At 52.0% G+C, this 19,127-nt stretch overlaps 1 protein-coding gene across 1 annotated transcript in view; it reads right to left on the bottom strand.

Moving 5' to 3' along the window:
• Window positions 1-6,989: 6,989 nt before the first annotated feature.
• SUCLG2 (succinate-CoA ligase GDP-forming subunit beta) overlaps window positions 6,990-19,127 on the bottom strand; it is a 244,502-nt gene continuing 232,364 nt past the window's right edge. The window contains exon 11 of the mRNA XM_059663021.1: window positions 6,990-7,991. Coding sequence (XP_059519004.1) covers window positions 7,876-7,991 — 116 coding nt within the window. The 3' untranslated portion in view covers window positions 6,990-7,875. The remainder of the gene's footprint in view (window positions 7,992-19,127) is intronic.

The raw sequence follows: 19,127 nt of genomic DNA, 5'->3' as shown, positions 1-19,127 counted from the left end.
TCCTCCCAACAAGCAGAGCTGAAGCGCCTGCACATGACAGCACGCTAACTCTGAGAGGTGAACACAGCGGACCTCCTAGCGCCCCCAGGAAATAAGAAACAGCGAGGGGTCGAGTGCCCTGGGTTTTCTCTGTCCCCCGCCCCAGACTTGGAGCTGCGGAAGCTGGCCACCTGGTGATGCCAGTGGCACAGACAAGAAGCGCTGCAACCAAAGTCTGCTCCTTCTAGCCAATGGCCTAGAAAAGGCAGCTTCGCAGGACAGAACACACTCAGACATCACTCCTCCACTGCGGCAAAAGGCCCAGGAATAACCTGTGAGCATCCCCCCGGCCCCCCCCCCCCCCGTCCCGGCCAGCCCTCCTGTCCGGCCAAAGTGGCCAGCTATGGTAACTGCAGCTCACCCAGGAAGAGGCTGAGTTGAACAGAGAAATGTTTAAGATGTTCAAATGTTCAGCATGAAAAATATGACATTTTGTGCACTTGCTGTGTGTAAGAAATATTTATATCCATAGGTCAGCATGTTTCCAATCTAACACGTGAGGCTGAGCCCTCGATAAGGTCTTGGGAGTTTTAATGGAAATCCTACTAAATTTACAATCAGCACATTTCAGATAATTAAGGATAACTATTTTATTTATTTTATTGTTATTCAAAGTCATTTTCCCCTTTATTAGGTGTTGGTCAAAGGTGCTTATATCATCCATGGCTTACAGAATTTTGGATTTTGTTCTCCCTACTCATTAATCTATGAGGAGGCAGAGTTGACATTCTTCTTGGAAGAATCATAGCCAATTCAAGAAAGCCTCATCTTCCCAGGGTTTCTCAAGGGGTTTTGCCATTTCTGTGGTGATTTTAGTTTCTGGATTCCAGGACTCCTTCACATCTAGCTTCTGACCCTCTCGGAGGATTTCTGGGACCCGGCTCATCCATGCGACAAAGTCTCAACACTGGGTCACAGCTTACCCAGGAGCTCGCACAGGTAGTTGAATGGAAGATCTCAAGGTTAACGATCTTAAACTTTCATTTAATTTATTAGATTTACGTAATTATAATTACAGAAGCGCTTGGGACGGCTTGCCATAAAAAACAAAATGCAACCTATTAAATTTGTACAGTTGGAATGTTTAAAGGAATTTCACCCTTTGAAAATGATGGAAACATGATCAAAAGCCACTTAAAAGTGATTTGTTAAATTGGATGGATTTATAAATAGAATAAGTCTATCAGTTTAAAAAGTAGGCTTCAAAATCTGTAACTTAATAATTATTAACTAGTAAACCAACTTAAATCTCTGAGAAATCTTTCCGAATGGCATGATGATCGTCTCGGAATTCCTTGCCAGGTTTTTCTAGTGCTTCATTCCCCCCTGTTTCCAGTCCTGCCCAGGCCCCGGCCAGCGCCACGTTGCTGGGAAGAGCAGATGTCAGAGAGACATGTGTTTGAATAAAACTGAATTAGCTACATTTTTCAAGCTCGATTTTAAAATGCTGTGTGCTGGGACAGTGGCCCTGAAGAGGTTTTGTGTTGGTGGCACACTGTCAAATACTAGAGTCTTAGCATCTTGCAAAGCACAAAGACTCAGAAGGACCTGGAGCTCATCGTCCGTGTTTGCAAGCTGAGCGGTGACGGCTGAGCAGCGGGGCCCCGTCCAGCACCCCTGATTTGGGGAGGGCGCCCCTGCCCGGAGCATCTGCGGTTCTGCTGGGCGTCAGCGGTGCGGCTGTCCTCACCCGTGCTCCTTCCTAAACAGCAAGTTCGACACCCCGCTCCCCCCCAACGCCCCCCCCAAAACACCCCGCCTCAACAGTGAGCTACAGACTGTTGCACATTCGTCCCTAGAACACAGTGTGGTGTGATTTCAAATATTAGAATTTTAGACATCATACTTTAGTGGCTTAAGGGAGTCCAAATAACATGAAACACAACTCATGTTGTAGGAAAAATTATTTCTATGTATTGAATAAATCTGGGTGGGGGCTTAGAATAAATTCTAGATGAGGATCACTAATTGCTTCAATCCCAGACCTAAGACTAAAATCAGCATTTACTCTGCAGCACTAAAATGTAAGCTAAATTAGGAGATTTTTAAATGGTGTTTAAATAGATGGCTTTAAAGTCAGACTTTTACTTGGGTCTGTATTGACCATATTTTCTTTTCTTTTCACAGTTTAATGTTCTTCCAAAATAGGATATTATTTGTAAGAACATATATGTGTTTTCAGCCTTATAGGTGATTTGCACTACAAATTAATTCAAGAGCCCTAAGGAGGAAGGAGCCCTGGCCGGTTGCTCAATGGTTAGAGCACATATCCATTCATATCTCAATGAATTTTTAAATTTATAGGGAACTCATACAACTTAACAAAAGGAAGATAAACAATCCAATCAAAAAATGGGCAAAGGACCTAAATAGACACCTTTCAAAAGAGGACATTCAGAAAGCCAAGAGACATATGAAAACATGCTCAAAGTCACTAATCATCCGAGAGATGCAAATCAAAACAACAATGAGGCACCATCTCACACCTGTCAGACTGGCTATCATCAACAAATCAACAAACGACAAGTGCTGGAGAGGATGTGGAGAAAAAGGAACACTTGTGCACTGCTGGTGGGAATGCAGACTGGTGCAGCCACTATGGAAGACAGTATGGAGTTTCCTTAAAAAACTGAAAATGGAACTCCCATTTGACCCTGTGATCCCACTTCTAGGAATATATCCCAAGAAACCAGAAACACCAATCAGAAAGGATATATGCACCCCTATGTTCATAGCAGCACAATTCACCATAGCTAAGATCTGGAAACAGCCTAAGTGCCCATCAGTAGATGAATGGATTAGAAAACTGTGGTACATCTACATGATGGAATACTATGCTGCTGTAAAAAGGAAGGAACTCTTACCATTTGCAACGTCATGGATGGAACTGGAGAGCATTATGCTAAGTGAAATAAGCCAGTCAATAAAGGAAAAATACCACATGATCTCACTCATTCATGGACAATAGAGACCATTATAAACTTTTGAACAATAATAGATACAGAGGCAGAGCTGCCTCAAACAGATTGTCAAACTGCAGCGGGAAGGCCGGGGAGGGTTGGGGGGCAGGAGGTAGGGGGTAAGAGATCAACTAAAGGACTTGTATGCATGCATATAAGCATAACCAATGGACATAAGACACTGGGGGATAGGGGAGGCTAGGGGACTGTCTATGGCGGGGGGATAAAATGGACACATATGTAATACCCTTTGTAACACTTTAAGCAATAAAAAAATAAAAATTAAAAAAATAAAATAAAAAGATCAAAGATCATGCTTCCTACTCGTTCATGTCTTTCACTTTAATGCTTCAGTCTGCTTTTCTGCAGGTTTGGAAACAGTAATTTGTTGCTGTCATTTGAGAGGGAATATTGTATTTTTAAAATTTGTCTTTGGGAGGGTTTGGCAAACCTTCTCTGTAAAGAACCAAAGAGTAAGTGTTTTAGGGCCACAGTCTCTATCACAGCTACCTCTGTGCTGAGGAAGGTGAGAGCAGCCACAGACAACAGGCACCTAAGTGGGTGTGGCTGGTGCCAATAAAACAGTTTCTAAAATAGCCCCTTGGCCTTCGTGTGCCAACTCCAGGTCTATTCCTCACTCTTTTTTAAAATTTATTTTTTATCCTCACCTGAAGCTACTTTTTTTCGTTGATTTTAGATAGAGTGGAAGGAGGGAGAGGGAGAAAGGGGGAGAGGGATGAGACACACTGATTGTCTTCTGCACCTTCCCCAACCAGGCCAGGGAACAAACCTACAACCTAGGTACGTGTCCTTGACTGGGAATCGAACCTTTGACCCTTTGGTGTGCGGGCCGATGCTCTAACCACCGAGCAACACCGACCAGGGCTCCTTCCCCCATCTTGCCAGTTTCTCACCACGATTACATGTTTCTTTCATTTAATTTTTGAACATATATCACACCCTGCAAATGACCACTGACTTTTAAATGTTTGATTTATATATGTCAAAATATAACTTTCTTCTGGTTTTTATTAAGGTTTTAATAAACACTATTTTTCTTCAGGATAACTTTTTTTCCCCCTCAGACAGCAAATTGAGAGGAATGCACATAGCATACAAATTGTAAAAAAACTAATTAAAAACGATCCGTGGGTCTAGTCAAGCTATTTAAAATGTCTTGACTACTTTACTAATTCATGAATTGAGTTACAACTTAAATTGAAAACCAAAATTGAGCTATGTGCTTCAATGCCATTACTTCTTATGCAGACATTCCTGTTCAAGACAAATACGTGAGGGTGTCCGGATGGCTCAGGCGTCATGCGCACAACACACCTGGGCCGGGCATGCACAGGCGAAAGTGGGCTCCAGAGAACTGGCGAGGAGACAGGACAGAATCGTGACATTTCAGAACTGGACGTGGCCTATGGAATCATCTGTTCACCCTCACTGCGTTATGGTTGATGAGTGTGGCCGTCCTCTGATTTTTCTTTCCCAGAATACACTGCTTCTCCTATTAGCTCTCCAGCTCTCCTGGCGGACCCCCTCGGCCCTGTGCTCAGCGCTGAGAGCTGGATGAGGCTGGCTGTGTCCTCGGGTCAACATTGAACCAGACGGACTCACCAGAGCCTGTAACTCACCAGGACTGGCTGAGAGTCAGGGTCCTGACCTACATCGGCATCTCCATTCTGGGGTTTCTTAGAATCACCAGGAGAGAAGCTTCCTCTCTCGTTCTTCCTCCCACTCTCGCTGTTTCTTTAATTCTCTTTCTTTTTCGTTTTCCCCCGGCACCCCCTGTCCTTTTTTAGGGATGCTGAGCTTGACAAAATGTATGTAGGATGGCAGCCATTCTGCCACCTCGGGAAATGACCTGGCTGAGAATGAAGCCGCAGAGACAAGCTGGCCTGAGACGCAGGGTCCAAGTTCTGAGGGCGTGAGCCTCTGGACGCAGCCTTAACTACAACCAGGAGCAAAACAGTTCCTCCTCTTCTTAAGCTTGACGTGGGTTTTTGTCCTTACAAAAAGCGTCTGGAGAATAGGTTGAACCTTTCACATCCTCTAAACGTGGTACTTGTTCTAGGAGACTGACATGGACACTAGCAAGTCCGGTCCAATCCTACATGCAGAGCAGCTCAGGTAAAATGCGTGTGCTACCCTGTAAGTTTCCTGGGCTGCAAGTAAGCTTAGATCGTCACCCTGTTTCACGGGTATTCCTGCTGAGGACATAACCAACTTTAAGAAAATATTGATCAGATTGAAAGGAAATACTTTGCATATTTGCATGTAGTACAGGTGAGAGGGAGACTTGGAGGGGATGCGAGAAGGTCAGCAGCACAGGGCGCTGGAGTGGGTAATGCAGAGGCCTTCGGGTCTGCCATCAACACACTGCCCCTGGCTCCACTCCGATCCCAGCCAGGAGAGCTGGGCCCACACACCCAGCATTCATCCTATAAACAGTTACAGAGTCCACACTTGTGCTCAGCACCAGGGACAGATTTGAGCAGCACAAACTCAGACACTTGGAGCTTCCAAGAAAAAACAAACAACACTTACTCCTGATCACACCTCTGTGGTAAAATAAAAGGGGTGGCTATTTGCTCATTACTAACCCTCTTACATAATGATCACATAAGTCAATTCCCTTACAACCCCCTCGAAACTGGATTAGAAACATCGAGACGCATGTGTTGTGAACACAAGTCTTTACAAAGAGCAAGACACTTGAATATGATGATTTTTGCCTAATTGGCAAAATATATATTATTTCTTTTACCATGCTAACTAGTTGTTTAAACTATCAAAACTCAAAACACACCAAAAAAGGCGTAATTGGTATTTTTCACTTATTACAAAATAATAATAAAAAAGAAACATGGCAAACATGGAGCTACAACATGACTTGTCACCTTGTGGCCGTGTGGAACGAATGAGAACTGGGAAGCAACAAACAAAAAAGTCTGGTCTGCTACACGTTTATATGTTGATGGGAAAACTGTTTCCACTGGCAACTGAACCTCATTAGACAAGAGTTTATGTCGCCGATTTCCTGTAGCATTTTGCAGACTGAGGTCACATTTTAACCTGTTAAACCCCTGTGACACTTCTGGTTTGTATATAACTTTTATTCCTTCATTGAATAATCTCCTAACAGAAATGGTTGCTGCTGAAGTTGGGTGAAACTGGACTAATCCTGGGACCATATAATATACTAGGGGCCCGGTGCACGAAATTCGTGCACTGGGTGTGTGTGTGTGTGTGTGTGTGTGTGGGGGGGAGTGTCCCTCAGCCCAGCCTGCCCCCTCTCACATACTGGGAGCCCTCAGGCGTTGACCCCAGCCCAGGCCTGACGCCTCTGGCAGAGGCGTCAGGCCTGAGCTGGGGGCAGAACCAGTGATGGGGGGAAATGAGGGTCCCCTGCTGGGCGGGAGAGCGGGTTGGGGGTGAGTCGCCCTGCCGGCCCGCGTGATCGGGTCCCGGGCGACCACCAGCACTCATGCCCTCAACCCACTCTCGCGGGTTGAGGGCGTGAGTGCAGGCGGACGCTGCAGCTGCCCTGCTGGTTCGCGTCCGGGTTTGCCGGCCGATCGGGTCCTGGGCGACCGCTGGCACTCACGCCCCCTACCCGCTCTCCCGGGTTGGCGGCGTGAGTGCGGGCGGACACCGCAGCTGCCTCGCTGGTCTGCATCCGGGTCTACCAGCGGGATCAGGTCTCGGGCGACTGCTGGCACTCACACCCCCAACCCGCTTTCTGATGGCGCTGTACCATCCTGCCTGCAATATGCAAATTAGCCGCCATCTTTTTTGGCGGTTAACTGCCATCTTAGTTGGCAGTTAATTTGCATATCTCACTGATTAGCCAATGAAAAAGGTATCGGTCGTACGCCAATTACCATTTTTCTCTTTTATTAGTATAGGATAACCCAAATTTCCTAATTTTTGGAGAAAAGTGTTTAAGGAATAATATTGACAAAAATGAGAAATACACAGATCTTAGAGTTTACAAAACAGGATTTTATTTAAATTTGTGTACAAATAAAGATTTAGCAAAATATCCTTGTAAACCTAATTCGCTCCCCCCTCCCAATGGGCACTATAGGAGAAGCCACATTCTCTTAATTACGTGCCCCCAGTTGGTAGATTCTGGGGGATCAAAAAGGGCAGGGGGGAGAAGGTATTGACACTCACGATAATATTACAATGATGTCTCATCTTGGAATGTCTGAATTAGAGAGATCTCCATAAGAATCAGCTCTGTTCAATTTTCACATTAAATAAAATCTACTAAAAAATCACAAGTAAGGCTTCTGGCTTTATTTCGAGTGAGGTAAGGAGTATACTCAGTATTAAGGCAAAGGTAAGAATATATGGAATATCCTGTGAAGTGTGGACCTTTCACTGTAAAATATATTTTGGAATATTCATGGGTTTTCCCAGCATGTGCTGGAATCAGGAACGTGGAAAGCTGTGACAGTGTAACAGCTATTTGGTTGACTGTCTTCGCTGCACCTGCTAGAGAGTTAATCTGTTAAGGTAGTCTTGCCTGAGTTTGCACGGCCTGTGATTTTTTATTGTTCAAGATTAAATGTCACCCAAACTGCCAACAGACGCTCCCCAGCGTCGGCCACACAAGGTCTACTGAGCAGGCAGAAAAGTGTGAGCACACAGGGCGTTAATTTAATAAAGACATAAGTGAAAGCAGATTAGTCTGTCTAGATATCTGGTTCAAGAAGATACCGAATTAAGATTTTTCACAAATGGTCTTGCTTCTCCCCTTCCCGTGTTTCCCCCAAAGAGATAACCACTTCCTTCAGTGAGGAGAGAACCATCCCTTTCTATGGCAAAATGGTCTTCTTCCTCCGGGGGTCAGGGCAAAGGCTCACTTCTTAGCCACGCTGGCCACGGCCTTCTTGGCTGCGTCCTCCAGGTCGACGGCCGAAGTGATGGGGAGCCCGCTGCTGCCGAGGATGCGCTGGGCCTCGTGGACGTTGGTTCCTGGGAGGGACAGGGGCACAGTCACTGCTATGGCACTGGAGGTTCCCCCAGAGTCAAACCTAACATGACCCGATGCCCTGTCTCACCAACGCAACCCAATTACGACTCCCTTTCAGCTTTTTACGATGCAGATCTGGCTACTTAAATAAATCCAAATGACAAATTTATTTTCCCCGCTTTCCATCTAACTGTCTGGCATTAAAGGATACTGCCTATATTTTCTCTGGCATTTAGAAAATGAAAATAACGAGGTTCTTAGAAGATCATGAAAAAAGAAAGATTAACAACCACTTGTTCAATGAGTTTGAAAAAGGAAAATCTGAAATGGATTTATCCCTTGACTGAACAGTCTGAACATGGGATCTAAAGAAAAAGCTTTGTGTCAAAAATGAGCAAGAGAAGGAAGCCCAGGTACGGGTGGCAGGGACACCAGCAGCCACACGGAGGACGCGTGACTATTGACCTGAACCCCGTGCGCCGGGAGGTGGTGACACAGGTCTAGTCCGTGTCCCGGCAGGAGAGGCCACGGAGGAGCTCTGTATCAGAGTGGTCCAGCTGGAAAAGAAGGCAAAACAGAGGACTTCCGAGACAGACACTTTGCACTGATGAAAGCTGCAATCACTGGTAGCAGCCAGGTAGACGCACTGAAGGGGGGTCCTAAGGATGGGAAGGTCTGAGCGTGGCCTCATCTGAGACCTGCGGGTCAGACAATCTGCCCACCTGTGGCCTCGAACCACGCTGTGGGACAATGACAGTGTTCAACACGCTCCATTCTGCTTCCCCTCATCCTACGTAACAGGGGAGGCCCGGCAAGGCGCGCGCCAGGCCGTCCTGGTGGGTCTGCAGCACTTGCCGGCCCCACCCCCGGAGGTTTGCTGGGACCGACTACTTATCACGCAAAATGCTTTTCTGTCCTTTCAGGGTGAGCAGCCCCTGGGAGAAATGTGATAAAATGTAAGTCTAACGAAATAGCTCATCTGACATCACTTCCTGTGCTTTTACCTAGTTGGCCAGACAGCCTATTTATAAGCAAGGGCCTTGGAGCCTGGGCCTGGGACGGCCCAGGAGCACGTAGAAAGGAGCCGGGCAGCGTTCCATGTGGAGGGAAAGGAGAGTTAGTGAGCGGCAGGAGTGAAAGATGATGTCATGTGGATTCTCAGGGCTCCGGGCCCACGGAAGCCGAGGGGAAGGGCACTGGGCACTGGGTCTCTAGCTCAATGCTCACTGGCCGCTGCTTGACACGGAAATCGGACGAATGTGCTCTCTGCGAAGCAACAACCCCAAAGGTAGGAAGCCATTAGCTGAATCCCGCCTCTCCCGGCCCCTGTGGTGCGTGAGTGTACAGTTCTGGGTAAATCATTTCACTGCTTTATCTCCAGACATAACATTATGATCATCTTCCTTACGGCGAATAGTCATTCAGCACGTACATATGCCAGGCTTACGGTCAGTGACTTAGATGCGTTCTTTCCGACGACCCTGAACAGGTGCTACTGTTACAAGATGAGGAAACTGAGGCACAGAGAGGAGGGAGAGCGTTTGTGGTCACACAGGGGCGGCGGCAGTGATGGGCGGGAGCCTGTTCTCTCTCAGCACTCTGTCCTCACTATTCCAGAGCGATGCTGTCTCCTGTTCGAGGTGAGACTGCTGGGAGCACGGGCCGAGGACAGGCAGAGCTCACACCTGTGACAGCGCTTTGCAAAGGGCAGTGTCGGTGGCCAGGCCAGCGCCCAGCGGCTCCTGCTCCCCGTCCAGTAGGAGCAGAGGTGGGGGGTGGCTGCCCACCAGGGAGCGGCACCAGGGCCCTGGCCTGAGTCATGTGACTGAGTTCTGGCCACTGGAAGGCAAGGGAGACAAAACACACACCCATAACACCTGCATGTGGCCCTGCACCCTTTGCCCTGCCCGCCTTCTGGACGCTGCCGGCCAGGCCGCCCTGCAAGGCGGCAGCGAGGCCGCAGTGGGCACTGGGTCAGAGCAGGGCACCCTCCCACCCTGAGGCCTCGAGTGGATGAGGAAGAGCGTGTGAGTCGGACATGTCAGCGTCTCTGCTGCAGAAGCTGCATCGCTTTACAGAGGTGACTTTGTAAATGGGCGGCAGTGCCAAGGGGACCAATGGCTCCCGGTGCGCACTCCCCGCGACGCTGGGCTGGACCCACCTGCTGCTGCTCAATGAGGCGCGGCAGGCGAGGGCATGCCTCAGAGACTCCGTGACAAAGCCCACGGGTCTGTCTGCTCCCTCGGCCCCTGGATCGTTCCCCGAGGAGGGAAGCTGCCGGGGGCCTCTGGGAGGCGAGGCACCGAGGGCAACTCCGCCAGCAGCCAGGGAAGACCTGTGGCCTCGGGTCCCCCCGCAACATGCGAGTGACTTGGGAGCGGCCCTGCCCAGTCAAGCCTGGACTAGGCCTCGGTGAGCGACCCTGACCTCAGGACCCGGCCGAGCCCACCCGGTTCCCGCCCCCCCGCAGAAACGAGCTCATCCATGTTCCGCGTGCAGAGTTGCTGAATGTCGGGGCAGGCTGTGACTTAAGTGAAGCGTCTGAGAGACCTCAGCTCATCAGCACGGCCTCCGTGTGCTTCTGGTCCACCTGGTGGAGTCTGACCAGCGGCCCGGAGCTGGCGGGTAGGGCAGAGGCTCGGACAGGTGTGGCCTGGGCGGGAACCCCGCACTGCTGGGGGGGGGGCGCGGGGGGGCTCTCGGGCAGTGCTCGGGGGGCAGGAAGAGCCCGGCTGGCACGGAGCCAGTCTCTGGACCAAGTAACTGTGTACGTCTTTATCTCCTTCAACACAGACACGGAATAGAATTCCTCCCCCGACTGTCCTCCAATCTGCCAGGAAGAACCTAAGTTCAGGTACAAAAGGCTCTTCTCCCTCTTCCCTTTTTCTTCAGAGCACCCTCCAATCTCAACACGTGACCCCCAGGAGCCCCCAGGAGGCAGGCTCCTCTGCCTGACCCCAGGGCGGGGTCCTGCCTGCCTCTTGTGGGGTGCGCCCGGTGCGCCCACAGCCTTACCAGGCCGGCCACCCGGGGCCAGTCACGCTGTGTGGACCTGGCCTGATACAGGGACAGCGGCCAATGGTGGTGGTAACCAGTCAAAGCAGCAATGGGCTCTAAGCATATCCGCTCACTTGCTCCTCAGTGGCGCCCGGAGGTGGCTGTTACTCTCCTCCCTGACAGATGAGAGGGCTGATGCGAGAGCAGGTTCCCGGCTCCTGCCCAGCGGGCATGGCTGGTGTAGCCAGGGGGCCCTGGGACGAGCCTTCGGCTCCCTCCCACTGCTTTACAGGGTTTCTGGAGCTAACGCTTGAAATGTCTGTTCTGCGTCCTGAATAATTCCTATGACTTTGCAAACATGCCATGATAAGAATATTGGCAATAGTAAGATATCTGCGTTTCTGTGGCTTATGAAGTCCTCCACGTGCCTCTATGTGCTCTCTGCGATGACCGTGAGGCAGGTGTTCATACGTCAGACCTTCCGGCCGGGACTCAGGCTTCCTGGCTGCAGGGCTCAGTCTCAGCCCTTCGCTCCTCCCTCTCCATGGTCACTCCTGGGCCTCTGGCCTGGGGTTTAACTGTGCAGCACTATTCCCTGCGTGAGGCCACTTGAATCTCCATGCCGCTACACGTCACTCAGGGGCAAAGACCAGGCACCATTAGGATGCTGCTCTTTCCAGCTCCCATCTGGCTGAACTACTCCACCCCCGCCCGCTGGGGGAGGGACCCGGTGTTTCCTGGGCAGAATCAATTGTTCCCAGGACACTGATTGCACCTGATCAAGGACAGTCCAATACTGACGGTGGCTGTTCGCTGTGCACAGATTCGCTCTCCTGCGAAGGGGAACGGGCAGCATGCGTGACAGACGTGGTGGCAGGGACAGGCCTGTCCCAGGTGAGCAGGCAGGAGCACGCGGAGCCGCTGCAGAGCTGAGTCCCAGACCAGGGCGCCCGAGCCCGGCCCTTCTCTTGCTTGGGGCCAGCTTCCCTGTGGCTCCCGCCCATGAGAACTGCTCATCAGCGTCACCGGGGCTCCCTGTACGCGTAGGGGTGAAATGAACTCTGATCCCCCCTCCCCGAGACAAATGGGCTGCTCTTCCTCGCAACCAACTAGCCTAACTAATACCCTCTTCGGCACCCGACGAACACCAGGCGTTTCCAAGGCGAAATGCGTGGCCTGGGACCCAGGACCTGGCAGACAGTCCGGGCCTTGGCCTCCCACCTGAGCTCTGCTTCCCTCTCTGCCCGGCCGATGCCCATCTGGTCATGAGCTCTCCCTTTAAATGGCATTTCTTTGGGAAGCCTTGTCACCACCTCCCGACTGCCAGCCAGAGCAAAGGATTATAAAGCGAGCTCCCAGGTGCCTGTGAGTCAGATCCCAGCACCCTGGGTCCACTTCCTGACATCTCGTCCCCACTGAACACAAGCTTCCCGGGCGGCGATTGGCTAGACCAGCGGTCGGCAAACTCATTAGTCAACAGAGCCAAATATCAACAGTACGACGGTTGAAATTTCTCTTGAGAGCCACATTTTTTAAACTTAAACTATATAGGTAGGTACATTGTTATTAACTTAAATAGGGTACTCCTAAGGCTTAGGAAGAGCCACACTCAAGGGGCCAAAGAGCCGCATGTGGCTCTCGAGCTGCAGTTTGCCGACCACTGGGCTAGACACACGCCCCAGGATGTGCGGGCGCCTGCTACCCAGGAGGGACCTGCCGATGGACCAGACGCCACGCTGGCTCACACAAAGCGTGCTGGGGGCGGCGGGAAGAGACATGCTTCTGATCGCCGTGCCGCCCCAACACCCTCAGGTAACCGTTCTGTTAGGCCGGCAATACGGCCTAACACTGCCCCGCCTCCCGGGGCTCTCCAGGGCTTCTGTGGGCCGTAGCTAGGAAGGGCGAGCAGCAGCTGGCCGAGTCCCCTGCCCTTCCATGAGCGCTCCCAGCTGCCGCCAGCCCTCTGCCCAGCAGCTCCTCCAGCCCCAGGCAAGTGGGGCGCTGCTCCGGGTCAGCGTGGTGGGCAGGGCCGGGCCAGGGAGGATGGGAGCAGCTCTCCTCCAGCTGCTCCTGCCGGGCCACATCCAATACCTAATTGCTTCATAATTTCAGGATCCACTAAAGTGAATTTTAATTATACTTGCACTTACACTTTAATTACAGCCTTAATTATTCAGCATTCACTGAGCACGCCCAGAGCTAAGCCGGTGGGAGGAGGCCTCAAGCTTGGGCCTGGATGGGCTCAGAGCGTGTGCAGGGCCCTGGTCAGAGGAGGGTCCACAGGGGGCGTGGGGTGGGGTGGGGGCGATGCTCACAAACAGGCCCCAGACAGACGCAGGGGGAGAGAAACAGCCTGGGGCAGAGGGCAAGGCGGAGTCCAAAAATGACAGACACCAGACGCACAGATAGAAAGACGGACAGAGATACACAGAGGGAGAGAAAGAGACAAAAAAGAAAGATTAGAGACAGAAGGGATAAAAGAAGGAAACCAGAGATTTAGACAGGAGAATAAGGGAGAGTGGCGGGGGGGGGGGGGGGGGGGGGAGGGGGGGAGGGGGTAGAAGAAAAAGAGAGAGAAAGAGGAGAGAGAGAGAGAGAGACACACAGAGAGAGAGACAGAGAGGCCAGAGACATGAGGAATAACCCAGAGAGGGTCAGGCACAGAAAAGAGACAGGGACAGAGTCAAATAGAGAGATGAGGAAAAATAGGAGCTTGCCAAGTCCCAACTGCAGCTGCCTGTCCCTGCCCCTGCCCCAGCCCCTGTCCCTGCCCCAGCTCCTGCCCCTGTCCCTGCCCCTGCCCCTGCCCCAGCTCCTGTCCCCTGCCCCAGCTCCTGCCCCTGTCCCTGCCCCTGCCTCAGCCCCTGCCCCAGCTCCTGCCCCTGTCCCTGCCCCTGCCCCAGCTCCTGCCCCTGTCCCCTGCCCCTGCCCCAGCCCCAGCCCCTGCCCCAGCCACATCTCCCTTGGAGCAACACCTGGATCACCACCAAACCGGACAGCCCGCCCACGCCCGCTGGCCGCACTGCAGGCGCCTAGGATCTGCCCACCTCGTGCCTGAAACAAGGCAACACACAGAGAACAAAGGGGAATGATTTCAAAATGAAATCTCGCTCTACTGGTAGAGGACATTCTACCAGAGAATAATAATTATTACAGTCTTAAAATTCTCCCTCTTCTGCCTGTTTGGCCACAGACTTCCTGCCACTGGGTGGAGTGAGAGAGCCACACAGAGATGCAAGGTTAATTGATCAAGTTTGTTCTTTGCCTTCATTACAAGGGAGGACACACATTACAGGGTTTGGTTTAAAAGGTGCACACCCCCCTCCCCCCAACTTCCTGGGCTTTTTCTCTCAGGGCTGTGAGGAAAACCATGGCAGAGCGTAGAAGCTCTCTTTTTAAAGTATTATCAACAGGAACGCAGGTTCTTTTAGAAAATACAATAGGTAGCACTGAGTGTATGTGAGGAACAATGAATGCTCGGTGGATACATGAGTCAAGGGGCTCACAACTTCAAAGTGATGTCCTTTTATCCCCTGGTTACCGATGAGGCAACCGAGGTACTGGGAGGCCTGGGAACTTGCTCACTATCCCCGAAAGTCAGAGGCTGAGCCAGGCCCAGCTCCAGGCCTGCTGACTGCAAAGGCACATGGAACCACGCCCCCCCCCCCCCCCCCCCTGCATCCTCCCCCTCGACTCCCCCTGGCCCCGCACGGCAGGCAGCCCAGGGAGACTGTAAGCCAAGCTGCTTACTTTCACTGGAGGGAACTGAGGCCACCGATGTCCACGCCTGGCTCAGGTCAAACAACCAGTTAGTTACCCGAGGCAGGTCAGGGCCCCCAGGTCAGGGCCCCCATCAGGCCTGGAGAGCAAGGGCCTGGCGGGCACAGCGAGGTGTGGCCTCTTTCTGACCACGCTGAGCTAAAAATCGCTTTTACATTTTAAAATTCTTGGAACAATTCAGAATAACAATATTTTGTGATACATGAGAAGTACCTGGAATTCCAACCGCAGTGCCTGAGAATGAAGCTCTGGTGGAACATAGCAAAGCCACTCGGTGACAGACCGCGGTGGCCGTTCCGCCCTGAATCGGAAACTATGCGGACCCTGCTCCACGCAGCTGCTCTGTTGTTTGCTTGTTTTGCTCAGAGAGGGGGTAGGCGGAGGCAACCCGAACTGTATAAAGGCAGACGGACACCATCGTCCCTGTGCCCTTGCTCCTCCTCCCGACTCTCCTCTCACGTGACCATCAGGTGGAGGAGGGGACCTGGACATTAGCTCTGGTCACATCGGAGGTGGGCAGCTCCTGGAGGGTGAGGGCAGCGGTCCTGGTGCCGGGCTGGCTCGCTGCAGGCAGCTCGCTGGCCCGCTGGCTCGGGTGGTGGCGTGCTGGCCAGGCTGATGGCTTCGATAATAACCACAGCTAACCCGTACTGAGCCAGGGACCACGCTGGGTGATTTAAAAACTCATCTGTTCGTGTCTGGCCAGTGTTGCTCAGTGGTTGAGCATCGGCCCATGAACCAGAAGGTTGAGTGTTTTTGTTTCTTTGCTTGTTTGTTTTTAAAAAATATTTTTATTGATTTCATAGAGGAAGGGAGAGGGAGAGATAAAAACATCAATGATGAGAATCATTTATCGGCTGCCTCCTGCACGCCTCCCACTGGGGATCGAGCCAGCAACCCAGACATGTGCCCTGACTGGGAATTGATCCGTGACAGGAGGTGGCTGATTAATGATTCTCTCTCATTACTGATGTTTCTATCTCTACCTCCCTCTCCCGTCCTCTCTGAAATCAATAAAAATGTATTAAAAATGTGTTTAAAACTCAGTTGCTGCTTATAAAACACTATGAGGCGCCTGTAGTTTTGCTCCCATTTCACAGATGGGGAAGCTGAGATTTCAAACCCGGTTGTTACTGACCAGCTGAGCAACACAGATAAATTATTGCAGTTGGATGAGAATCGTATCAAAATTGTGTGCATCCCTCACATTGTTTAAAATCCACGAGGACTGACACACCACGTGGAGCTGTACCCCATGCGCCCCATTGCTCAGTGACTCCCCCACGGAGCCATTGCTGCCTCTGCATGACCCTGCAAATGTGGCCCGCGGAGCCTGAAATCTGGCCCTTCACCGAAAAGTGTAGACCTTTGTTGCTCTGCACGATCCACATGGTGGGCTGTGGCTGCAGGGCCAGGGGAGCGTAAGCACCAGCTGCATCTGGAGCGCTCTCAGCGCAGCCCCACCGCCCATTTTGATGCCCAGCTGTGCTTCTGGGGGGGAAACCCCACCTCAGCGCTTTGAGCCAAAGCACACCCCTCGCCCCACCTCTGTGGTGGACGGGATGAGCACAGAGCCTTCCCGGGGTCTGCCTCCCACAGCACCTCAGGCGGCCACCAGCAACAGAAGGTGGCAGATGAGAGTCCTATGGCCTCCCTGCTCTGAAACACTCGCAGCTCAGGTGGCTCTGCTCTGGGCAGCCCCAAGGTGGTGCTCTTGGGAGAGTCCTTTTAACAGGACACACCCATCACCTGTGAAAGCACACGGGGAATCCACCCGGGTGTCAGTTCTCTGATAGCCTTCACGCGTCACATAAGGAGCCTGAGGCTGCAGACATGAGCTCACTGGTCACTCAGGAAGCCCCCAGGGGCAGCCAGTGGTGTGTGATGTGGGGCAGGACTCAGATGCCAGCCCCATACCTGCCGGCTCAGACACCCCTCCTTACTCAGGTGCCCATGCTCAGCTTCCACTCAGGAAACAGCGTCAGGCTCTTGTGCTTGAAGGGATGACCACTGCCTAGACTGGGGTGGGCACCTGACCCAAAGGCCGCCCAGGCCAAGGGCAGACTAATGCCCTGTGACATGCATGAGGGGCCAGGCATCACACAGCACTGCAGGCTCTGGCCCTGCTGCCGGCGGTGGTGGCAGTGGTGGTGGCAGTGGTGGCAGGGCCGATCTGATGGAACACCTGATAGAAGAGCCAGCCTCGCACTTCCTGTGCCCTCCCTCCCAAAGGGCTGCTCCCAGGCCCAGGCGTCTCTCACCTGCAGGCTTCCAGGTGGGAGGCCCGCCCAGGGCCCAGGTCCAAAGCGCCCGTGACTGGCGTCACGCTGCAGAACTCCGCGGTCGGTAAGGAAGCCGCTGTTGGTGCACCATGAGGTGCAGCTGCCGCTTCTTTCTCAGTCACGGAGGCGGCAGTTTGGTCCCCTGAGTCCTGTATCTTATTTCTCAGCAGGAACAAAACCCAGATGGGGAAGAGTCTGCTGGGTCCCCTCAAAGGCCCAACAACACGCCCAGTTGGATGGGCGTAATAGATGGTTGGTCTGTGGGAACACCGGGGACCAGCTGCCTCAACAGAGGCCAAGGGTAGAGGCACCAAGAAAGAACAAGAGGGCGTGAGAGGCAGCGTAGGGAGCTTCCCAGGTGCAATCCCAGAAGCCGCCTTTTCATTAAGGCCGTTGGAGCTCCAGTTGTTACATCCAAAAGAAAAAGGAAACCCACGCTGCGCAGTGCGGGAGCCACCCTCCCCTGAGAGCCCTGGGCCCTCGGGAGCCCTGGTCCCGGCACTACAGGACGGGCTTCCTGCAGCGAGAGGCAGCGCGGGTCCAAATGGCATGTATTTCAGTCACACGCACCACCGAAGGGTGAGATGAAAAGCCAGAGTGGCAGACATCATCGAGCATCTGTCTGGAAACGGAAATATTCGATCTACAGAAGCTCTGAGCAGTCTAGCTAACACTTCAGGCGAGGCCGGGTGGGGCGTGGGCTAAGGAGTGTTACCGTCTTAGACAATGGGAGCGTTTAAGGCTTCGTGACAGAGCAAGACTGTGTCCAGCATCTCTTTTGGTTTAACCTGGTGATAATGACTAACACTTACAGGGAGGAGAGGTGACAGCTTCGGAATGCCAGCAAGGCACACGCACGGTGACAGTGATGGAGGGAGGGGATGAGGAGAGGTATGTGGGCACCAGCGGGCAGAAAGCAAGGTGAGAGGTGGGTGTGCAAGAAATGGGAGCCGAAGGAGGACTGAGGATCACACACAGAGGAAAAGCGATGCACATTGGCACAGAACATCCGACCCCTCCAGGGGCCACGTTCCCAACCACAGCAGCAACAGGCTGCACCCGGGGAGGTGGGGCATGTCCCCACATTGGCTACACAAGGCTATCGAGTAATGCCGTGTGTTTCTCAGGAGTATCATGGGTCGGCCTGAATTAACCGCCCATGTAACTTCTGTGCTGCGTGTGTATACACTGCAATAAGCAAAGAAAAGCTCATTCCAGACAACGTGCTCTTCATTCATAACAGAAACCACTGTCGACAAAAGCTAACAAGCTCCCCACAGAATGTGGTTGTTCAACTGACCAGGAGTCTTTTAAAGAAAAGCAACCCTGTGCTGAGCTGGTCAGCCCTATTCTGACACGGCCAGTGAACACCTGTCATTATTAAGTGGCCGTTTCAAAGGGGAGAGAGTCGTCTCCTTACCCGCTGCTAAACAGCGATGCTTACTATTCAGCTGAGAACAAAGATTTGTCCACGAAACGCCACCAGCTCCAGCTGACCTGACTGATCAGAGCTTCTCATCGGGACACTCCTACACTGTGAGGGCACCAGAGGCTCTCAGATGCGAGCCACAGACCGGTGGCTGCGGGCAGGAGGCCAGGGCTTCCAAATGGCCACCAAGCAAGCAGAGAGGCCACCATGTTCATTCATAAGAAAGAGATACTACCAATGCATCTAGTACCGGCTGCTGACATGCCTGTTATCCTGGTTAGGAAACGTCTCCTACTTGTTCGGACCATACAGCCATGTGTCAGAGAATCCGAAACGTAGGAAGCAGCTAATGGCTGTTAGCAGCAATTATTTATTATTGTAATTCAGACTCCGGTAAACATTTTCTGGCACACTTGGTTTCCTTTACGTGTCACTTGGCTTTAACATAGATGTCAGGGTGATGAACACCCCTTTCTCACCTCACTTTCACTGGCTAGACAAGGGTGTATGTTCTGGAAATGTGACCATTTTTAATACCTATTAATATGGATAAAGACCCCGAGAAACACATCGGCTAAGACAGGAAGCACAGTGCTGTGTCAAGTTAACTGGAAACTACCCCTGGAATCGTCCAGCATGTTCTGGCCCCT

This window comes from Myotis daubentonii, chromosome 14 (assembly GCF_963259705.1).
Source record: "Myotis daubentonii chromosome 14, mMyoDau2.1, whole genome shotgun sequence".
In the NCBI taxonomy this organism is placed as follows: Eukaryota; Metazoa; Chordata; class Mammalia; order Chiroptera; family Vespertilionidae; genus Myotis; species Myotis daubentonii.
Note: the sequence above shows the minus strand (reverse complement) of the source record. Positions and strands in the feature narration are given on the sequence as shown.